Source organism: Ostrea edulis, chromosome 4, assembly GCF_947568905.1.
Source record: "Ostrea edulis chromosome 4, xbOstEdul1.1, whole genome shotgun sequence".
NCBI lineage: Eukaryota > Metazoa > Mollusca > Bivalvia > Ostreida > Ostreidae > Ostrea > Ostrea edulis.
Genome location: NC_079167.1, coordinates 56,405,383 through 56,430,582, shown reverse-complemented (window position 1 = coordinate 56,430,582; position 25,200 = coordinate 56,405,383). Strand labels below are relative to the sequence as shown.

Genomic DNA, 25,200 nt, shown 5'->3' with positions numbered 1-25,200 from the left:
CAAAGTTGCATGAACATCTATATCAAACTGTTTCCGATCACTTTTGCAAGTACTGTTTGAACATTCTATCTTCTTCCTCCTTGCATTCTCCATATCTGTATTCTCTGTTTTGTGGTAATCGCTGATTTGGTTTGCACCCCATTTTCGCATTATGGATCTTGAGACCCCGTCGACTCTTGCATGCTTTCCCACAGTTGCATACATTTCCGTTGTTAAAAATCGTAGTCGTTGTCCGTTGCTCTGTTGTTTCCTGGTTATCGGTCTCCTAGGTCGTTCTTCCTTCCCCGCTCTCACGCGACCTTGGTGGTGTCTCAGTATAGATCTGTCCATAGCAAGATGAAATGGGCCCCTCCTCATGGAAGATGTGTTTCTGCCTGCCAAGCCTCCACATCCCTGATCCCCGTCTCTCCAGGTTATCATTGAACTATTCTCAGTTGTCATCCAGACTTTTGTGGCTGTCACTGGCTTCCCAAATGAAATTCACTGTATACGTCCTGGTTGAATAGATGCGTGGCTCCGTCTTCAGGTGTCTCCTCCTTCCTCGGCTGTTTCAGCGCTGTCCACGACAACCTCCAGAGCACCTCTGGTCAAGTCTCAGCCCGGAACCACTTGGCTCTCCAACACTGCTACCCTCACATTTGCTGGTATTCCACTTGTCTGACCTCCTTCTCCACAACCTCATGGATGCTGTATCTGCTTCTCTACAAAAAAATCCTACCAATCGTCTTCCCTCTGCTCCCGTTATACCGATAGCTCTCAATGCTCTCCACATTGACTGCCCAACAAACCCTCTGCACCCCACTTCTGCGAAGAACCAGACCTTCCATCCATTCTGTTGATAGTCCTTCACAAGATCTTAGTACTTAAGATTTTCCCGCTCGTATGCTTCCTCCATTCTGTCTTCCCACGGCACAGTCAGCTCCAAAAGAATTGTCTGCTTTGTTGCCGCCGATCAGATGACTATGTCGGGACTATTGTTCGTAGCTGCTATCTCAAGTGGAAATTCAGTTCTTTGTTTCATGTCTGCCCGCATTTGCCAATCAGTTCCTGTTCGTAACAGACCAGTTTTACACCAGTTTTCTGTCGTATATACAATATTCACAATTTTATATTATTTAACATCATATTTATATGAGATCAGTTGTAATATACTTTACATCCTTTTAGATCAGAGTAGTATATTTTTGTATATTTACTATACTTACATTATATAGCTCTGAGATCAGTATTTAAATGTACACCGTATAAGTTTTACATTAATATCAGTTGGGAGTGAAACCAAAATCCCATGCCTCGTACAGATACGGGCATGGAAGGGGATGCATCTTTTTATAGCGTTTAAAACATTTAATTCCACAACAGAACCTGTTCAAATTATTAAAGGAAATCGATTAAAAATTTATCTGTTGCACGTTTTGCAGTTTGATGTACCATCGAAAAACAGATATACCGTTCCCTTAGAAATGGAGATTTCCCCTCATCAACACGGTCTAGAACCAAGATACGAATTAAGGATTACAAATAATGAAACATTCTCTTTTCAAATCATCCGACGAAGTTCCCGCACTATCATGTAAGTATCTTGTTGTACACTAGTATATACTTTTATACTATATTTTAGATATAATTATTTATTCCATACAGCTTTGAAATACTAACTCACAATCTAGATCATAACATTTCGTCTTGCTCTTCCATTAAAGCAATATGAATATTTTGGTGATCTGAAATATACACTACGGTAGTCACGTTCTGTGCGTTTTGCACGATTTTACCGTTTATTATGGCCAGCCGCTTTACTATATTTATTTTAAAAAGTATATCTCTAATTTAGAAAGATATCTTTTTAACGAAGAAAGATGTCTCTTAGCATAAAGAGATATGTCTTAAAGACAGAAAAATGTATCTTCAACTTAGAAAAGTATCTTTTTAACTGACTGAACAGATAGATACGTGTATCTCTTAACATTTAGAGATATTTCTTTATCCATGTAAAAGAGATATCTCTCAAAGCTCAAAGACGTCTCTTGCATATTTTGAGAAACATTTTTCTAACTTTGACTACAATGATTTCTTTCATGCGTGACCTTTGGGACATACTAAACTAATGCAAAACTGGTGAATTGTAGGGACAGCATAAACCACACGTATGATTTTAAGACTATCATGATAGTCAGTTCCTCTTGATCGCGCTGCAGTTGTAAACTCTTGATAGATAAATTACGTCTATTTCAATGGCTGAGAATTCCGACATAACTGAAAGTAAAATATAAATATAAGAATTAAATTTCATTTTTAAAAATGCTTCTTGAATAAATATGTAACATTTTGGATACCACAATTTATTTGTTCCATTACTATGCATACCTTATGCGTTATTGTAGACTACCATAATACACTTAAAACTTATCTCACAATAAAATCGCCAAGCGTAAAGTCTAAAGAATTGTTTCAGTTGGGATACAAGTGTTGGTGGCTTAACATTTGAGAATCAGTTCCTCCAAATCGCCACAAAACTGCCCTCACGGAACGTGTACGGTTTTGGAGAAAATGTACATGGGAAATTTCGTCATGATGTGAACTGGAAACAGTGGCCTATGTTCGCAAGGGACGAGGGAACCGGGAATCAGGTATAGGTATTCTCATGCGCATGCCTTCATTTACTTTTTAAACAATATAATAGTATATCCTGAGTTGGAATATTTTTGTTTGCAGAATTTTAATAACCACTATGGAGTTCATCCATTCTACATGTGTATGGAGGAGGATGGGCAATCTCACGGAGTTTTATTGCTAAACAGTAACGCACAAGGTAATATATAGAGATTGTAACGCTCAAGATAATATATATACAGAGTGTATCGCACAAGGTAGTATGTACAGTATTATAATACCCAAGATTGTAACCCTAAGTTGACAATGTACAGATTTTTAGTTTATTCAAAATGAGATGTAATAACCAAGCATACAATACTTAATTTTAGTTTTATTGCGTGTTACCATTAATGGGTCTACTTGAATTTTTCGTGCAAAACCTTTACTGATGTAACTGAAATAAGCTCTTTTCAGATTATGCCTTCACGCCACTTCCGATGTTGATCTACAGAACAATCGGGGGAATTTTGGATTTTTATGTTTTCATGGGACCGGAGCCGGAAAATGTAGTTCAACAGTACCACACGGTAAGAAAATATAGCAGTTGTGAAAGATTAGACGTCAATGATATTAGTTTTCGTGTTTGCCCAACTCTCTATTTTGTATTGCTTATAGGAGTTATGAAATTGATCACTGTTCGTTATCTTCACCTTTCATTATGGAAATAACAATTCTATTTCAATTTTAACTTGTCAAGCAATTTTCCAGGCTTTGATGTCATACTTGCATAATGTGTTGATCAATCCTCCAGGCTATTGGAAGGCCATATTTGCCGCCATATTGGTCACTGGGTTTCCAACTGTGTCGCTATGGTTACAATACGATAGAGAAAATGCAAGAGGCAGTGGACAGGACAAAAACTGCAAACATACCACATGTAAGACAACCATTTAACAAGGGTTTATCCAGCACCGTTAACATACCACACAACATAAGTACTGTGGAATCATTTTAATTCGTGGGGGCCAATGTTCATGGGTAAGCAAAATTTTGCTGGTTCGTGTGGACGTAATTTCGCTTCTCTACTTGGTTCAAAAAAATGTTCAAGGACACGTAAATTCATGGGTAAGAGTGACCTACGAACATCAATTCCCCACGAACAATGATGACTCCACAGTATACCCCTATAGTAACGTATACCTAACCCTTGCCATGACTCTAACCCTAGTTTTAACCATAAATCTTGCCCTAACTCTAACCCTAGCTCTAAAGTAATCATTGTCCTAACTCTAACCCTAGCTTTAAACGAAATCCTTGCCTTAAATAACTTTTAACCCTAATCACAACCTTATTTTTTACCTAACCTAAATGGCACACAAACATTCTTGTTTCAGAAATGAAATAAATGATGGTTGATTATGTCTTGCACAAATTCGTAATTTTTTGTATGTTTCAAAATTACAACAGTATGGAGATGAGTAATTTGTGCCGCTACTTAGTCAGGAATCACTTTGTGAAAAGCAATATATCTTTGAATTGTTTTAGTTGAGAACTTGTCGTAACGTTTTTACGATTTTGTTATGATTTTTATTGTCGATTATATTTATTAACATATTTTATGAATCCATCTCCAGACTGCGATAAAATCTTTTTGGGAGAGTTATGAAATGTTTGATTGGTCATTATCTGTTGTAATAGTATATATATGTAATTTTTAACAGGACGTTCAGTATGCGGACATCGATCATATGTATAAGCAAATGGACTTCACGATAGACCACGATCGATTTCCCGGTCTGAATGATTACTTCAAAGGACTTCAGGAGAGGGGGATGAAGACAATTATTATTTTGGTAATTTTAGATATTTTTGGTTTACTTTTGTGAGAAAAAGCTACATCACGAAAAACATCAAATGACAGCTACTGTGACATCAGTTTTGGGGTAACATGTTTTTCTCTCTTTTGATTGTCACATGAAATGAGACTGAATGCATTGGGATAGATTGTTCTGATCAGGGTATTTCTATATCACCATCATCATAACGAACCTGATTCACTAATGAACAGGAGCTATGTCGTTTTGTTCAATATCAGCAAAGTTTGGAGGTTTCATTATATGGCATCAAACATAGAGTGCCCTAAATGGTAATAGCATTATTTTTGACGTCCTTTGTGCTTCTGAAATTTGATTGTACATAAAATTATTTTTTAATTTTTTTTTTTTTTTGGATCGGTAGCGAATTGGTTCCGTTGCTCGTTTTGCAACCAGGAGATATTCGGTTCCAATCATGATCCCAGCGACGCATCAAACTCTTCGTCGCAAGCCACACCTATTGTCTCCGTTTACACTACAGTAGGGTAGGTACTACCGGACTCGGTAACCGTGGCTAGCGACGATGCATCAAACATAAGACGTTTGATTAAGGTAGTGACTGGTCCCTCCCAAGGGTCCTGCGTTGGAAGTGAATGTCGCGGGTCTTTCGGATATGGCCATAAAATTGGAGGTCTTTTATCACTATTGGTATTGGCACGAGGAAGATTCCTCACTGCTGCGACCCTGAGCGTCATGCACTGGTCACATACAACTGGTGACGTCTCTACGTGAATGAACATTTCTCGAATGAGACGTAAAACAACATACACAAAAAAACTTTAATGACTTACCTACATTGACTACCTACATTGACAAAACCAAAAAAAGAGTGGGGATACTACACTGAAAAAGAATCATAAGCCAAATTAAAGGGGGTCAAGGGATATAGGAATTGTGAGCTTAACGCCCCAAAAGCGTTGTGCAATTCAGACTTGATATATGCTTAGAAAGTGATCTAAGTCACATCTCTACGCTCTTTTGGGGCATTCAAGTCATCCAAGATCTGATGTTTTTATGATACTTAATTTAAACTATATTTTATTCACAAAGTGAATGGGATCGGGAAGCAGGCATAACCTATTTTAGCCCTCTCCCTAAATATTATTTCATGATACTGGGTAGTCCACTGGACTAAGAAATTTCGTTCTACTCATCCTCTGTATTTTTTATCTGATAGGATCCTACGCTGATCAGCAATGTTTCAGGTTATCAACCATACCAGAAAATCAAAGAGGTCAAAGGAAGCGTAATGTGGCCGAAAAATTATTCCGCACCCTCCGACAGCAGTGATGCAGGAGCACTTTTGGGTTACGTACGTATCTATTTAATTAGGTTGTATGCATTATTCAAAACAACAAATATTATGAACATAGTTTTTGTAATAATTTTGCACGTACTGACAGGGTTATTGGATGGAATCATTGTTACATTACAATTACCAGCAACAATGTTCTGTAAATTGCCATAAGATGAACAATGTATTGACAATGAAATCCTGTGGTTATGTTTCTTTGTTTTAGGTATGGCCAGAAGGGAAAGTAATCTTTCCAGATTTCTTTAAAAATGAAACAAAGCAGGTATGGGAAGAACTCATCAAGAACCATCACAACAATCTGACTTTTGACGGTCTTTGGATCGACATGAACGAGCCAGCCAACTTTGGAACCAATTTAGAAAAACCTTGGAATTGGCCAGATGGGGCTTTACCGTATTGGAGTCTAAAATGCAATGAGAGTGAATCATTAGAGGATCCTCCATATAGGACTATGGCGGCTTTTGTCTACGATAAAGAAGATAAGAAAATACTTATATCAGATAAAACTATATGTATGGTAGCGAAACAGGGAAACAATGAAGAGTACAACCACTATGATGTTCACAGTTTGTATGGCTGGAGTCAAACAGAAACAACTCTGAGGGGTCTCAGACAAGCTACGAACAAAAGAGGAATAGTTATATCGCGTTCTACGTTCCCCGGAAGTGGAAAATATGCAGGTCATTGGCTTGGCGACAATTCCGCAGTGTGGCCAGACGTCCATTTGTCCATTATCGGTAGTTTGGAATTTAATTTGTTTGGAATACCGTACATTGGAGCGGACATTTGTGGGTTTTTTGGAAATACTTCCCCACAGCTATGTAAAAGATGGATGCAACTAGGGGCATTTTATACATTTAGCAGAAATCATAATGGGATAGGTAATAAACCTCAAGACCCAGCCTATTTTGGAGAAGACGTCGCGGAAGCGTCACGCGTAGCGTTAGAAACCCGATATTCCCTTCTTCCCTACTTATATACCTTGTTTTATAAGTCGCATATCAAAGGTGGGACGGTCATGAGGCCTCTTCATCACGAATTTCCGAGAGACAAAATTACATACGACATAGATTCACAGTTTCTCTGGGGTCCAGCGCTTCTGATATCTCCTATTCTCTATGAAAATCAAACGACTTTGTCATTCTACTTGCCATCCGGTCATTGGTACGACTTTTACACCGGCAAACATTATTCGGGAGGGCAAAGACTCATTCAGGAGGTCGATGAAGACTCCAAGATACATCTTCACGTGAGAGGTGGACATATCATTCCACAGCAAGATTCGGCTCTGACGACCACCGAAAGTCGTCAGAAACCATTCACGCTGCTGGTGGCTCTGGACGACGATGGGAGACGTCAAACGGCAAATGGCGAACTTTTCTGGGACGACGGAGAAAGCATTGACACCTTGAAGAATTCCAAATATTTCTATTCAAAATTTCAATTCAGTAACGCTGTTTTAAGTATGACCACTCAAAAGAAGAATGATTCACTTACACAAAATTTATTAGTAAACACTGTAGTTATTTTGGGATTATCGAACAGGATTAGATATGCTTACATTCAAGGTAACGATTCAGCCATTAACATTGAAGGTGACTCAAAGAAAACTATTAAAAACCTGCAGATTTCTCTTCGAGAAGATTTTGCTATCGAATTTAGAGAGGAACTCAAACCGGAAGAGGATGAAGCGTCACGAGTGGATTGCTTGCCAGACATCACTGATGATGAAAATCAGAACAAGTTAATGTGTGAAAATAGGGGCTGCATATGGCAAAAAGCAGAAAATAAAAACTCTGTACCAGCATGTTTTGTAGATAATTCTAAGTATGGATACTCATTTGTAAACGAATCGCATTATACCGGTAGTAATAACACAGTTTACCTTCAGTGGAGGAATCGGTCATCAATGTTTGGAGGCGATTTACATAACATTAGACTGAGTATTCAGGAAATATCTGAAAACATTGTGCGATTAAAGTTCGATGACCCAGTATCCAAAAGATATGAAGTACCTGTTCCTTTAAATACAAACATTAGACCATCTATAGTAGATCAAAAATATGAAGTAGAGTATACCAATGATAATAGTTCTATTTTTCACTTTAAAGTTAAAAGAAAGGATACAAAAAAGACAATTTTTGACACGTCTCTTGGAGGTTTCACGTTTGCAAACCAGTTTCTCCAAGTATCCACAATTCTTCCCTCTACCTACGTGTATGGTTTTGGTGAAAATCGCCACTTCACATTCAAACACGATATGAACTTCAAAAGATGGCCTATGTTCTCCCGTGATAATGGTGTGAATTGGGGGGATTATGCAAACCTGTATGGGGTTCATCCATTTTACATGTGTGTTGAAGACGACCAAGGAAATTCTAACGGAGTACTTCTGCTGAACAGTAACGCCATGGAAGTTGTATTTAGTCCTCGTCCATCGCTGACCTACAGAACAGTTGGCGGGATTCTTGACTTTTATGTATTTATGGGTCCAACTCCAGAGAATGTTATTCAGCAGTACACAGAACTAATAGGACGACCATACCTACCGCCATATTGGGCACTAGGTTTTCAATTAAGTCGATATGGATATAACAATTTAGACAATCTGAAGGCAGCTACCAAAAGGATGACCGATAATAAAATTCCTCTTGATATACAATATGCAGATATAGACCATATGGATGAACGGAAGGATTTTACAATTGATGAAGTGAATTTCAAAAATCTTTCAGGATATGTAAAAGAGTTGCAAGCTCAAAACATACATTTTATTATAATACTTGATCCAGCGCTCATAAGTAACGAAACCAGTTATGCACCTTATGAACAAGGAAAAGTACAGAACGTATTTATCAAGTGGCCACATTTTAACGATTCGCGAAATGGAACGGATATGCTGGGATATGTGTGGCCTAAAGGTAAAACTGTTTTTCCAGATTTTCTTAAGAACACTACACGAGAATATTGGAAAAAGTTGATAGTAGAGCACTATCGTAAATTACCCTTCGATGGTTTATGGATAGACATGAACGAGCCAGCAAACTTTGGAACTAATGAGGAAAGGCCATTCAACTGGCCTGAAAATGTTAAACCGTACTGGTCACTAAAATGTCCCACTTCGGCATTAGACGATCCGCCTTATAAACCAAGAGGTGTGTATGGACCCCGCTTGTCGGATAAAACGTTGTGCATGGTAGCTTTACAAAATGATGGCGAATTCAACCATTATGACGTTCACAGTTTATACGGCTGGAGTGAAACGGAACCAACTCTATACGGACTCCGCGAAGCTACGAAATCAAACAAAAGAGGAATCGTTATATCGCGGTCTACTTATCCATCCAGTGGAAAATACGCTGGTCACTGGCTGGGGGATAATGACAGCAGATGGCCAGATGTCCACGATTCGGTTATTGGAATACTGGAATTTAACCTCTTTGGAATACCATATATTGGGTCTGACATCTGTGGGTTTTTTGGGCATCCTTCTGCAGAACTCTGTGAAAGATGGATGCAGCTTGGCGCATTTTACACATTTTCCAGAAATCATAATACAATTAATATGAAAGATCAAGATCCTGCCATATTTGGTCCAGCAAATGCCGATTCCGCAAGAAGAGTTTTAAACTTGAGATATTCACTTCTGCCCTATCTGTATACTCTGTTTTACGATGTGCATACCAAGGGTGGTACCGTCATTCGATCTCTAATGCAGAATTTCCCCGAAGATTTAAAATCACGTAGAATCGACACCCAGTTCATGTGGGGATCGGCAATAATGATATCCCCTGTCCTTAGTACAGGTAAGATCGAGGTGGAGGTCTATTTTCCAGAAGGTCGATGGTTCGACTTTAAAACCGGTGAACTTGTAAGTCAACACGGTAAAGAAACGCTTACTATGTCCGCCCCACGAGATGAAATTCCCGTCTTTGTGCGCGGGGGCAGCATCCTTCCAACACAGCAACCGAGCGTTAACACAATAGTCAGCAGGAAAAACCCAATGGAAATAGTCGTAGTCCTAGACAAAAACGAAAAAGCGGAGGGGTCGCTTTTCCTGGATGACGGAGAGTCCATAGATACCGTTGAAAACAACAACATTTATCTGTCTACGTTTCGCTTCAATGGGACACATTTCGCGATGAGAATTCTCCATCATAACGAGACAAGTTATGATGATATAAACATAAAGAGTATCAGTATATATGGAGTGAACCGTGAAATAACTAGTGTGAAAATAAACAATACAAGTATGTCATTTGAAGCGAGGAAACCACATAACACATTGCATATCATGAACTTAACAAATACATTGAAATATGACATAGATGTTTACATATCATAATGTATACATTTCCAATAATAGCATCACATAAACATGTATTATTTTCATGATTCAAGGACATAAGAATGCTTGTATACAACGTGTACTTGTTCCTCCGGTATGGAATATGTTAATCCGCTAGTGCAATATGTTGGCTATGAATTGATCAATGTTTGCTTTTTTATGTGTTTCTGTGTAGCATGTTCAGTACATTTGTTTTGTGTGTATTTTATACTCGGAATTAATTAGAGTGATAGTTATCCCGCAAATGCAAACATCATGAAGAGTTTTAGTGAAATGCAAAGCTGACGAAAACACTCCTGGAAAAAATTATACATTTTCGTATATAGATTTTTCAAAGTTCAATAAATAAAAGGGATAACTCACTTCAAGTAGGTTTTGTTTTCAACGTGCGTGAAAAATGCTTGGGTTCGTCTCAAAATTGAAAGTTCGTCAAAATTGGGTCCATTTCATCAGTTTGAAAGAATAAATATATCGTAATACTTTCAAACTTTATTTAGCTTTGCTTATATATTCATACTAAGGATTTATTTGTATCGAGCAATAGCTAACACACAACTTCCATTGGAATTATTTTGAATGTATATCATACTTTAATCATGCATGTATTACCAAATAAATGTAATAATTCGTAGCTTGTACAAGTTCTTATTTCTCTAATGGTTTAATGGTACCAGGCATAGCCGGAGTTTTCTAGGTACGACTGTTGATTGGTTGTATTTTGTTTAATTAACGTCCCTCTCGAGAACTTTTCACTCATATGGAGATGTCGACATTGCCGGTGAAGGGCTGCAAACTTTAGGCCTTTGTTCGACGACTACGGCCTTTGAGCAGGGAGGGATCCTGTTGTGACACGGGACCTCGGTTTTTACGGTTTCATCCGAAGGACAAGCAAGCGGTATATAACCCGGATCCCTACGAGAATTCTGGGTACGAGATGAAAGAGCCGATGTGTACAGTACACATCATTAATCAACATATTTGTATGTGACCTTATATCGGTTATGATTCTTTGGATATGAAGTCGTGATCATGTTGAAACGATTTTGGTCATCCTTTGATGAGGTTTCGCATGTTTGACATGGTGCATCACTATGTTATAAGTTAACATGTTTATGACCTTGCGATTATACTGCACGGTTTGATTTGTTAAGGTATCCGATACAAATTATTATAGATGTTTAGCATAGTAGATAATTGTTCAGGATAGAGAGCACACGGCAGATGGAACCTGTCATTTGATTATGAAATGCTCCATTCATTTTATTTCATGTGAAAATGCAATGATATACTGTGGACCATATTTCAAAACAATAGCCCTAAGATTTGTCAGGTTGAGTTGTTACTTTTAACGGTTCTGTTCAGTAAAACATCAAAATATAAAACAGATGTGGAAGACTCTAATGTCTTTTATTTCAAGTTCACTGGAATATATCGAATCGGCATGTGAATGAAAATGAATATTTTTGATATACCTAAATATTGAGTTGAAGGCCACAACGAGAGATTTTCTTCTCATGTCGAAGTTTTTCCCAAATAATGAATCCAGACACACAAGAATACAGAAACAAGTCTGCTAATAAAGGAACACAATTTGTACCCATGGGAATTTAAAAGACAGTTGGAAGACCCGATCTCCAAACAATACGTAGATATTGTCAATCAGGAGCTCCACCATAATCTCACGTCTAAGGTTTAAAATTAAGGTTGTTTCTGATGTTTTCCCCTGTGGGTCAGTACGTAATCTTTGGTCATATACAAATATGTACCAATAGTGAAATATGTATGACACGTGTCAGAAATACGTGGGGTATGGTTTGTATTTTTGTGATTGGTTCATACAAGGTTCTCTAGATTCCAATTGTAAATAATAGATAAATAAAAATTTATACAAATGAATCTGAATAATAGCAAAACTTGTTCCAATAGTTTTGTTTTCGTGCAAATGAATTTTATTTCATGGGAACACATTTTTATTTGATGACTACAGATTTAAACATATACTGGTAGTTCATGTAATCCGGCTTGCATGGAAATCAGAGAGAGATTACGGAAAGTCAATTATAAGGACTTATCTCCTTTTGCTCAAAAATGAGAAAAATCTTCAGAATTTTCTTGGAATATCAGTGTTCTTAAGCAATCGTCGTTTGTTTTGTATTGTATGTTTCAATGTGTATCCCCCATGTCGTATAGTTTAGTAGTAAGTGGGCAATATTTTAAAGTAATAATAATGAAAATATAAAATTTGAAAATTTTGAGCTCAAATCGTGTCCATGCCCCTTTAAGGTAAGTGGGCAATATTTTTAAAGTAATATTTTTTTTTGGTTAAAAATTTCCATGTGATTTGTTTCCCATGTTGATGCCCTTCAAAGTTTAATCGGAGTTTTAAAATCTAGTTTTCTTTCGATGAAAACTTACTAGGATTATTTATGTTTCGGATACTTTATATCGAATTTATCAAATTTCGTAACATCAAGGTGTAAGATCTATCTCTTTATTATTCCACGAAATGTTTGGAAATATGACCGATTATTATATACTTTCAATTTCATCTCTTCTTTTTTCTTTAAAAGTTTGCGGGCATATATCACACGATATATGCCCGGAAACATTCCGGCCCGCAAACATTACGTCACAATCAAATTTCTACGCCGTTAATTTTGAAATTTTTCGTGTTTTTCATCTTTTACTCAGTTAAACCGATAAAGTTATTGTTAAAAATAAAATTATTGTTAGTTTCTAAATGAAATTGAAAGCATATAATAAAAAGGTTATAGACTTTGTATGGGAAATATGACGACCTCGTTTTTTGTCGCAAGCTCGGTCCGTCTACGCGCCAAAAAACTCGGTCGTCATATTTTCCCATACAAAGTCTATAACCTATAAGTATTGAATAAATACCATTCAAGTGCAAGTCTAACAGTAAAACTGATGATATTTCAAGTAGCTATTCCACTGTGTACAGTTTTGATTTGTTGAGGCTGTAAATGCTTACAAATTTTTTTAAATAAAAGAAATGAAGCATTTTCTTGAAAAGAATGTGTAACATATCCATGATATTACAAGTTTATATTGGAGAATACAAATGATATAAATATATTCGACCGTACTTTAACGAAATAGAAATAAGTGGGATGGGTGGTTACAGAGGACTTGTTTGCAATTGACAACTTCTAAGTCGTGTTTGGAATCGTAGTAAAGTATGTGGTTCAATGAACATGAAGCATAACTTGTCAGTGACTTTTGTCTTTTTATTTACTACGGTAGCTTCAACGGACGTCTGCAACTGATTCTTACTACACGTGGTGTAAAGAGGGGGGATAATCTTTCACCCACAAATTTAATTATCATTATAGATTACTCTCGCTTAGATCTTGCAAATTGATTGTAAAACAGATTCTTCAGAACTTCAACGTTCTTTTTATTGGTTGTTTGTTCCTTGCAGATGACTTGGTTATACTCTCTACGACAAAAGAGGCGCTACAAAACTGTTTAGATTTCTTTTTGCTCACAGAAAATCCTATAAATAATGCAAACACAGGCCCATGGAGACACAAGAGGTGGAACCAGTACTTAGTCTCGTGCAACCAGTCTGCTCGTCGGAGATTTGCGGAGACAGTCGAGTGCCTGGTTGAACGAGACTATGGAATCAGTTGTCTAGGAGTAAGCATCCTCGTGACAGACAACATCCGACCCAATAGCAGGTTGTATTTGCAAATTAGTTCATTATATAACGACCATATACTGATATATTGAATTTGCAAAATGCTGAATTTAAACGAGACCGTTGAAACCCCAGTAACATCAAATAATTTGTCAGTAGCTGGTCTCGGTTTTTAAAATTTATCATACGCTGAACATGCTCTCGCGTATCGAATCAGTTGAGTTATAAACACTAGTTTCAGGTGATAATTGAATATTGTTACATAAATATGTGAATTCGATAACGAAGAAACCGATGTCGTCTCGTTGTCATAAGCTGAGTTATACATGCAACAAAGCAACTTTCAGATCGTGGATATCAGTTTACTCAAGTGATAATTTACCTTTTAAAAGTGGACTTTCAAATTAAGTACACCTTACGTTTGAAGATATGTTAGATGTGCATAAGAGACCTTCAAAAAATCAATCAGGTGTAAACTAGAAGGCATTATTGCTATGTTTGAATACCATAAAAACTAAACAGTCAATCTAATTAAAATCAGATCCTAGGATACGCTCACATTCGCAAAGTATACGGCGAGGATCTAAGAAGTCTGATTTTAATTAGATTGACTAAACAGTCTTAACACAATGAATAATGCTATCAACGCAATTCTTAAGCAGCTAAATTAGAGAATGTATATTATCTCTGTAATGTCGGTTCAAATGACAATAGGCAAGGACATATTCATAACTAAAACTAGCATTACTAGACATTTCTAAATCTACATTCAGCAATTCTTATACTGAAAATATCAATATGTAACTATAGTGCATTGAGGAAATTCTAATCTTCTAAACCGGGTCCATTTCCCCTGGATCAGTGCCGTGTTCTGGAGGATTTACACAAGACTGTGTTTTATCATCGGTAAACACTTCACTTCTATTACCAGTGCACAGCATTACCATTACTGGATGAATACAAACAAATAAGTTCAGAGTACAACTTCATTCAATTTTATTGAAAATTTTACATGGAAAACATATAAACACCAACAACACTTTCAGTGCATTTTATCTGCTGTTTGGCAGTGGAAAACATTATTTTTCTAAACCTCTCTGTCACAAAAGTCCATTTGATACTGTGACAGTGTATATGCCCTAGTCTAGCTCCTGTCAATGGGAATCTCCCGTGGCTCGTTTGTGCCCTTCTCCTTGGATTTTCCTTGAATCAGCAGCACACCCTCATCAGAGAAGGTTGAGATGATACCATCCGAATCAATTTCCTGTGAAAATAAGCAATATTAAAGTTTCACTTGTAAATATAGTCCAGGCTTCTTTATAAGTTAGGTAAATTATCTTGCAAGAAGCTCTTATTGTATCAATTTTGAAGGAGAGACTATTCAAATTAGTAGCTCAGTGGGGATTCGTGAATACCTCTGGGATGGTGTATTGTTGAGTGAACTCCTGAGCAAAATAACTATGTCCTTCCTCTGACTTCTTCTCGTGCTTTCCGCTGATGGTCAGTTTATTGTCCTGAATTTTCACGTTTATTTCTTCTGGTTTAAATTGATGGATATTCAACTTTATCTTCAGCTTGTTGTTACTGATCTCAACCTTAAAAAGATATTTATGTTACATTTGAAATATCTACTGAAAACGGTCCATTTGAATGGCAATCTGATTAAAATCAGATCCCATGATCCGCTCACATAGATCGCTACACTAATGTACAACGCAATAAACAAGATTATTGCATCAACTATAACCCATGAAAGGACGTTGCGTGACTTCAAATATATGAATACCAAAAGTGGTCAGCTACCGAGAGTCTTGCACACTTAACTACGCAAGGTTAACAAATTTAATATCAACGGAAACAGTTTATGAAATAAATTATACCTGTAATATGGTTGTTTTATATCAACATCATGAAAAACCGAAGGCATCACAAATAAAGTTAACCCGTTTCAGTAAGTGACTTAGTCAGACCCTAAAATATGCCAGATAACAACCTCTCGTTTTTAAATTTAAAATTGACTTAATGATGATGTTTAAATCAATGCTGACTTTGTGCATGACGCAACTATAAAGTACGGATGGAACTGTTTTGAATGATAATATTGTTAACTAGGCATAGTTTACAACGACTTTTCATTGTGCTTAATAATTTATGTCTGTTATAAGTAAATTCATAGTTTATATATAGCTTTAGCTTGCACAAAAAATCTGTCAATCGATTTACGTCGCAAACTTCATGTTACTGAACCTATGCACAGGTATTATCTATTTCTGCTACGTGCGGCGACCTTGATTTGCCGACATACACATTTTGTAAACAAGGTGCATCGCAATATTGAACTAGGTCAACTGAGGTCATTGATCTCCAAGTCTCTGTCTTACTTTTAATTCTTTAATGCAAAAGAGACTCTACCGTGCATTTACATATTTGAATTTGCATGTACAAAACCTGAGCAATAATCGAAAAGATGTCTGACAAAACAGTGTATGTTCACAGTCCTAGTTTAATGTCAGCTTACCGAGGACTCCTCGCCCCTCGCTGGAAAAGACAAATACTTGTGTTCCAGCACGTTCTCCATGTCCCTCATCATCTTCTCCATGTCTCGGAACCGAGAACGGAATCCGGGGAAAAGTCTGGATGGAAATACAGAATCGTTCCAACCCCATGGTACAATGTCTTCTCGGTGATGGTCCCGGGCGCTGTGCCGATGAACGGGAACATCCCGCTGGCTGAATCCCCTGCTCCCCAGGGCTTGTACCCCTCGGTACATTCTCGGACAAAACCTGGACATCATTCTTGCTCTCTTTCTGAAATTCCGCTATTGGTGAGATAAACACTTCTGCATATATATACCAAATCCGACTTTTTCTACGTCGTTCCAGAATCGTCTGACGAAATGTAAACAAGATAGATTTAGAAAAAGGGGATTTCCGTTAGATGTATTTTTGTAGTAAACAAGCATATTGCACATATGATATGATTTATTTTCCAAATTAGGGCCCTCTTGGACAAACAGCATACATGATTGTTAACATTTCAATGTGCAATGTTTATAAAAATGATAATAAAAAGAAAAGAAATATTGAAAAGAAAAGCAGAATATGCACTATTAGTATGAGCTCAAACAATGTTCATAACATGATACATATTTAACATGATAATAATTAATGTTTTACATGTAAGTACCACCGTGTATCCTAATGCAAAACAGTCAGAAATACACACAGGAAGAAAATATATACATATACATAACAATACTACATGTAATAATAGTAAAGGTAGTATAAGTACATATGATTAATACTCCACTGTATAGTAATGCAAAAGACACCACCGGACGGTGCATTGGTACTAGGTCAACATGTTCATGTTTATAATAAGTGCATATGTTTATTTATTTATTCACCAATCAAGGGCCCTCAGGGGGCATATACAAATTAACAATTAAACATTATAACTACATGATACAGTTTACACATGTGTACCATATACAAACATGGTTTCATATGGTTCACACACAATATACAGTAATACTAGTAGTATGAGCTTAGAAAATGTACATAACATGAGACATTACTTGATGTAATACATGCAAGTACCACCGTGTATCCTAATGCAAAACAGTCAGAAATACACAAGGGAAAAATAATAACATATGCAATCAGACATAATAATGATAAAAGGCACGTAGTACAAGCACATATATGATTGATACCCCACTGTAATGCAAAAGATACAATGGGACGGTGCATTGGTAGTAAGTCAACATGTCATGTCATATTGTAAAATGCATAGAAGATACCACAACACACACACACACATTCTGTCTCTCTGCAATTCATTCATTGATTCGCCAAGCATGTTGACATCCACAATGTTACACAATATGTGATATATATAATGATAATACACTAAGTACAAACAGTTCATATATATACATTAATTTTATGTAAATATACATAGTGACGTTTTGCAATTTAGTGTTGCATACAACATTAGTATGATAATGTAGAATTATAGCACTCTACTTTTCTGCGCAATTCAAAACATTCATATAAAAATTCACATATAACCTTCTAGAATAAACTACATTAACAGGGTTGCAAAGTACTGTACAAGGGTTTTCCTTTCATATATCATGATTTGAATTGTAGACATACAATCTAATTAAAATCAGACTTCTTAAATCCACGCCGTATACTCTGCGTAAGAGTATACGGCGCGGATCTAAGAAGTCTGATTTTAATTAGATTGTGTAGCTATGTAAAGGGTAATATTTTTTTCTGATATCTTTGTAGGCCTACATAAATGTAATCTTGAACAGTAGTTTTACAAAACTGACATTCTTTTGGTATACATGGTTTTGATTTACTAGTTTCAAATTTCTAAAGGGTGGGCAGATATTATTCAGAGCGTACTACTTTCATAATAGGAAATTTCAAATAGTCAGTAATTCCTAACTTTAATACAAAATAGTAATTTTTCGTGTTTAGAGAATTCAGTGTTTTATAGTTGCATGTTGACATTTTAATATAGTACTTCTTCAATATGGAGCGCCAAATTAACATAAACTCAAATAATTGAAGATATCTTCAATTATTTGAAGATATCATCAATTCAATTATTGCTCTCTTTAATTGAATTAATGCGCGCATTAAATCAATTATTCCTCTCATCAAATGAATTAATGCGCGCTTCAATTCAATTATTGCTCTCATTAATTCAATTGATGCGCGCATTAATTCAAATAATGAGAGCAATAATAGATTTGATGCGCGCATTAATTCAATTATTGCTCTCTTCAATTCATTTGATGAGAGCATCAATTTAGTAGAAATATTGCTCGCAATAATTAATTTAGAGCTCGGTATAAATAATTTGATGATCTCTTTAATTCAATTGAAGATATCTTTAAATCATTTACAATGATTTTGTATAATGAATTAATGCGCGCATCAATTTTTTTAAAGAGAGCAACAATTCAATTAAAGATATCATTAATTCAATTGTGGATATGTTGAATTGAAGATATCTTTAATTATATAGTTGCTCTCTCTAAAAGAATTATTGCTCTCTTCAAATGAATTAAAGATATCATTCATTCAATTGAAGAGAGCAATAATTGAATTAATGCGCGCATTAAATCAATTATTGCTCTCATCAAATGAATTAATACGCGCATCAATTCAATTATTGCTCTCATCAATTGATTTAATGCGCGCATTATATCAGTTATTGCTCTCTTCAATTGAATTGTAGCGCGCATCAATTCAATTGTTGATATCATTAATTCATTTGAAGAGATCATTAATTCAATTAAAGCGCGCATCAATTCAGCTGAAGAATTAATGATATCATCAATTCAATTAATGCGCGCAATAATTCAGAATTGAAGATATCATTAATTATTTGAAGAGATCTTTAATTCAATTGTTGCGCGCATCAAATGAATTGATGATATCTTCAAATAATTGAAGATATCTTCAATTATTTGAGTTTATGTTAATTTGGCGCTCCATACTTCAAATAGTTGTAAAATGTGCTTTCATTACCGGTAATATCTACTGGTGGAAGATTTATTTCATTTCTTTACATATTTATATATCTGTCGCTGTTAATTTTCCTGTATGCCAGTATTACAATATCTTCGCTAACCAAGGGTTTTCGGTCCACTCCGCTCCCCATAAATTATGGGGAGCGGAATGGACCGAAAACCCTTGGCTAGCGAAAATGGTATTACAAAAGTTGTCATCTTCCGATAGCGTTCTCCTGTATAGAAATAAGACAGTTATTTTCTTTCCAATCAATCCTGTGGGAATCCGGGTTAGAATAGGTCCTCAGTACCCCTTGCTCGTCGTAAGAGGCGACTAAATGATAGTCGGTTAAGAGCTCTGTAGAGCTCATGTTATTTGTTATTATTGTATACAGTGCTGACTATAAATAAAATTTACTTACTTACTAAATGGGGCGGTCCTTCGAATGAGACCGCAAAAACCGAGGCTCGGTGTGGCACGATAAAGCCTCCCTGCTCAAAGGCCATAAGTGCCGAGCACAGGGGTAAATTTTGAGGCCAGTTTTGTGCTTGTGTATATATACATGTATATATAAATGTAGTCGATACATTTACATTTCCAATCAGAAAATCATTCAACATGTTCTGATATCATCAAGATATTTCAAATCGTATTTCAAAACTGCAGTCATTTCGGAAATTAAAGGCAATTGTTTTCAGGCTACACTAATTGTATCGTTGTTGCGGAAAAGATATTTCATTGTATACTTCAGTTTTAGACACATTTAATATCCCAGTCAATGGGTCGGATGAATATGAGTTACCGTCCCTATACTGGATTCCCAAACTTCAGAAAAACCCTTACAAAGATATATTGCTGGATCCAGTAAGTTAACAGCTGTGAAGGAGAAACTTCAAACGAACTGTGCCACTACATATTCCAGAAGTGGTGTAAATCAAATGTGGATTCTAAAAATGCAAATTTTTTAGTAAACTTGAAATCGCAAAACTTTTCTCAAATCAACAACCTCAAAACGTATGATTTTTCAACACTTTTTTTTTTACACTTCAATTCATTTATTTACAAATGTGAATTTTTTTTTTAACAATATTTATTTGAAAATTCAACACAATGCAATATACATGTTGTCATTAAGCATAATTCTGAGTCAATTCAACACAATGTACATATCATAACAGTATACAAGAGAGAGAGAGAGAGAGAGAGAGAGAGAGAGAGAGAGAGAGAGAGAATAAGGTTGTCATGGTTGGAAAGTAAATGTAAGGCTGTCATAAATTGGAGGTACAATACATGTAATTAAATAATAAGAGTTGTCATAGAGATTATATACAAGATAAATTCTTTCTGTCAAGAATTCAAATAGTCAGGGTCTGTATGGTTTGTTGTAAAATGCTATCAGTGCTTTATATTCAGAATATTTGTCCAAGTTTCCCATTTCTCTTTGAAACCTTCGAGTTTACAGTTTTTTGTAGCCATATATTTCAATGTTGAAATGTGTGTTTTGATATCTATAAGTAATTCGTGAATAGATAGTTTTTCATTCAAACAGCGCTTCTTATAAATATATGTTCCACTGGTTTTAGGATCGAGGTTTAGTCCAAAGATAAATGTTAATGGATTTCTTGGAATAACAATTCCCCTTGTCTGACAATACTCATAGAATATATTGATATAAAATCTTCCCATGTATGTTATCTTGAATATTTTGAAAGGCAAGGAATGTGTCTATCCAGAAGGGATTTTTTTAAAGGGATTTTCAACACTTTACACGACCATTCCTCACGATAAATTAAAGACTAGACTTTTTGACATCATAAACAGTTGATTCTTCAACAAAAATGGAAAACGGAAACATTCATTTCTAGTGATTAGTCATCCAAAAAAATTCCTTTGTTAAACACCACTCTGATTCCACGCACAAGTACTCTGAGGTTAAAATAAAAAAAATATGCTAGAATTCCTCATTGACAATATCTTCGTGGTCTTTGGTGATCAGGTCTTCCAACAGTCTGTTGGAATCCCCATGGGCACGAATTGTGCTCCTTTGTTAGCTGACCTGTTTTTATATTCATATGAAGCAGAATTTATTCAAAAACTTCTACGTGAGAAAAAATCTCTTGATATGGCCTTCAATTCGACATTTAGATATATCGACGACGTTTTGTCTATTAACAATAATAACTTTCATTCATATGTCGACCCCGCATGCGGAAGGCCGGGGTTCGAATCCCGGTCGCGACAGATCTAAGTCGTTAAAATAGGTAGTGATAGTTCCATCGCCAAACGCTCGGCATCTGGTGCGAATGTCGCGGGTCCTCGGAGATGACCTTAAAAACGGATGTCCCGTGTCACAGTAGGTGTGGCACGCTAAAGAACCCTCACTGCTCAATGGCCGTAAGCGCCGAGTATAGGCCTAAATTTGAAGCCCTTCACCGGTCTTGGTGACGTCTCCATATGAGTGAAAAATTCTCGAGCGAGACGTTAAGCAAGATACAATCAATCATATGTCGATTCGATATATCCCTGTGAGCTCGAAATAAAAGACACCACAGAGTCGTCCACTTCTGCTTCATACTTAGATATTTTATTGAAAGTAGACATTAACGGCAAACTAACAACTCAACTGTATGACAAACGGGATGATTTCAGCTTCTCCATTGTCAACTTCCCATATTTATGTAGCAATATTCCATTATCACCTGCATATGGTGTTTATATCTCTCAACTGATTCGATACACAAGAGCATTTTCTGCGTATGGTCAGTTTTTAAATCAAGGCAAGCTACTGACAAACAAGATGATGGCACAGGGGTTTCAACGGTCTCGATTAAATTCAGCATTTCGCAAATTCTATGGTCGTTATAACGGTCTAGTTTGCCAATAAAACCTATCATTTGGGTTAAATCTGTCTGACGTCTTTCATACCGATTGTGAGACCGTTCTTGACACAGTGTTTTTGACTATGGATAACTCCGTTTACCTGATCAGGACACAAGGCTCACGACGGGTGTGACCGGTCGACAGGGAATGCCTACTCCTCCTAGGCACCTAATCCCACCTCTGGTGTGTCCAGGGGTCCGTGTTTGCCCAACGATCTATTTTGTATTGCTTACAGGAGTTAAGAGATTGATCACTGTTCGTTGTCTTCACCTTTCATGTACAAAGTTTGAAATTGCTATTTTTACATGCAAAGATCGATTTATTAGCTGATCACTTTACATTGGCGGTGTATGGTAGTAAAAATGCAAGGTTAAACGATGAATTGAACACACACACATACCCTTTTTTTTTTTTTTTTTTTTTTTTTTACGATTATGGGGTTTCGGCAGAACTGCTTTTCTTGCTATAAACAAAGAATTTTCATACGAAATGACGGCAACTTTTTTCTCCGTTTGCTCCCCACCCCTCATATTAAAACTGAGACGAAATAACGGTTCCGATATCCAATAAATGATTTCCTTTTATTACAATCGATGAACGAAATCGTATCATGTCATCGATATGCCTCTAAAATATTCCGATGAATTATTGACGCACTTGCTAAATGCCAGCAGACGATTTGTTTGTACTGAATGACAAATGTTCTTGAATAGTAATTTATGAATTTGTTTTACAATATATATTGATTGATTTTTATAATCATAAAATTGAATTATCAGTCATCAACTTTATTGTTGCATTAGCAAAACTCGAAGTGAAAGCGAAATGTGTATCAATTTTCTCATTATCAGTTAATACGCAAGAGGGTATATCGTAGAATAATGACCGCGGCATTCCTTTCATCTTTGCAATAACCGTGGTAGAATTCAAAACATTTCTCGACCTGAAGTTATCCTGTAATATACACGAAAACGCGATCATTATTTCTTAAATCATATTTAAGTAGAGATGATCAAATGATATTCCTTATAATGACAATGAAGTGACTCAATTGTGTTACTTTTCCATTAGCATATTCATACTTATTTCAGAATTACTGAATAAGGAAAGGTAGCCCACTTTAATGTTTTACGGTGATTATGAAATAATCAATACTTTAAATAGGAGTTTCAAGCGACCTGGCTTGGATTTCTCGAGAAAATCTCAAACTTAAGTTTGAGTCTTCTTTTAGTTGAGTAGTCTGAATTTGAGTAAAATCAAGGTTCATTTGATAAATCCAGCCCTGTTTATTAACTAGTAAAACTGAACTCGGTGTACGCGGCGAAATCGTATAAACCGGTCTCGTGTCACAGTAGGCGTCAGCACATTAAAAAGGACCCTCACTGCTCAATGACCTCGAGTGCTGAGTAAAAGTCTAAAAAGCCCTACACCGGCATCGGTGCTGTCTCCATACGAGTGAAATATTCTCGAGTGAGACCCGAGACAAATATGTCTGGTGAGACGTACGTTAAACTTCCATATAAGCAAATATGCCCCGTGTGGCATCTAAATTTCAACAGCCTCGCCACTGTCTGGCTAAGAGAAATCCATACAATAGGCAGGCAATGTTCTTGCCAAATAGTATGCAACAACTCGTCAAGGTAATTTTACCAAATTCAAGATTATTATGATTCGAGGGGATATCTTATACTGGACAGTAGTATTTGCTTCAAATTTTGAGGCTATCATTGTAATTCAGATGTGACGTCCCATGATTGTGTTGTTTAATGTACCTTTCGAGAAAATTTCGATATGGAGACGTTGCCGGTGGAAGAGCTTCAAATTTTTACCTTTACTTGGTACTCAAGGTCATTGAGCAGCGACATCAATAATCTTGCATATCCGACAGATAATGTGCACCGTTTCACCACTGCACGTGAATTTCCAGTGAGAAAGATATCGCTTTGCAGTTGCAAACTACATGTAATATATTGATACGCTAAATTCATTTGGGCAGATTCCGCCAACATTTTGTGACACAACTTAAGTTACTATTTCAAACAGGCTAATTAGCCACAACTTTTCTAAATGTGGTGGTCTCCTAGATTTAATGAACGGCTAGCATCCATTAGTTTTTCCACACATGCATTTTATGTTGAACTTCGTTGTTCTGCATCAATTCGTATTTTCTACAGTAGAGGTTAAAACGTAGAAATCTAGGCAATTTCCAGACTCAAAAGACTTTTGGACACCCCCTGGCGAAAAAGGCTAAATCCGCGCCTGAATAGTGTCTTTCAAACCTTTAATTGTATGAACTTTAATGTTATTATTATTAACCTTTGTTTTAAATAGGGGGCTAAAACCACGCGTTTCACCGGTGTTTTTTTTCTAATCCAGCTGAAAATAAATTCTTAATCCACCAATAAGATTACGTTAATTCCAATAGCTTAGTATAAAAACGCGCGTGGTCCTTGTCAATTGATTTCTTTTTAAATTATTATTGAGAAAGCTCTATAGAGGAAACATCGGTGGAAGAGCGTTTTGTGAACTGATCTCATCAAATCTAAAATGAGTCGCCCGAGGACTGGGTCGTTTTCAAAGGCATTGCTGTCGGCAGCCACAATCTCAACTCCTAGGAAGATTGGCAATGTAGTTGACAAAACGACTGCTATTCACAGAAGTTTTTCCTGTAGGACCAAACGCGAGGAGGCAAGCAGTCCAAATAATCTCTCTAGCAGGGCCAAACGCGAGGAGACAAGCAGCCCAAATAATCTCTCTAGCAGGGCCAAACGCGAGGAGGCAAGCAGCCCAAATAATCTCTCCAGTAGGGCCAAACGCGAGGAGGCAAGCAACCCAAATAATCTCTCCAGTAGGGCCAAACGCGAGGAGGCAAGTAGCCCAAATGGTCTCTCCTGCAAGACAAAACGCAAAGAAGAAACCAATTCAAGTACACAAGACAACCATCACTGGTCCAAAATCAGAAGAATGACGAAGGAACTCTACTTTTCAAAACA

The 25,200-nt window shown here is 36.5% G+C and overlaps 2 protein-coding genes across 2 annotated transcripts in view; one reads left to right on the top strand and one right to left on the bottom strand.

The window, feature by feature from the left end:
• Nucleotides 1–10,763, top strand: part of LOC125668043 (maltase-glucoamylase-like) — a 34,099-nt gene extending 23,336 nt beyond the window's left edge. The window contains exons 24-31 of the mRNA XM_048901778.2: nt 1,422–1,573; nt 2,456–2,630; nt 2,716–2,812; nt 3,070–3,182; nt 3,407–3,532; nt 4,317–4,448; nt 5,647–5,781; nt 5,990–10,763. Of these exons, the coding sequence (XP_048757735.2) occupies nt 1,422–1,573; nt 2,456–2,630; nt 2,716–2,812; nt 3,070–3,182; nt 3,407–3,532; nt 4,317–4,448; nt 5,647–5,781; nt 5,990–10,129 (5,070 nt within the window). The 3' untranslated portion in view covers nt 10,130–10,763. The remainder of the gene's footprint in view (nt 1–1,421; nt 1,574–2,455; nt 2,631–2,715; nt 2,813–3,069; nt 3,183–3,406; nt 3,533–4,316; nt 4,449–5,646; nt 5,782–5,989) is intronic.
• A 4,009-nt stretch (nt 10,764–14,772) lies between these two features.
• LOC125668044 (heat shock protein Hsp-16.48/Hsp-16.49-like) lies at nt 14,773–16,871 on the bottom strand. The gene is made up of 3 exons (XM_048901779.2): nt 16,312–16,871; nt 15,209–15,388; nt 14,773–15,057 (listed from the first exon to the last, which is right to left on the bottom strand). The coding sequence occupies exons 1-3, from the start codon at nt 16,585–16,587 to the stop codon at nt 14,938–14,940; spliced, it is 576 nt and encodes a 191-aa protein (XP_048757736.1). The 5' UTR covers nt 16,588–16,871; the 3' UTR covers nt 14,773–14,937.
• Between the last annotated feature and the right edge of the window lie 8,329 nt (nt 16,872–25,200).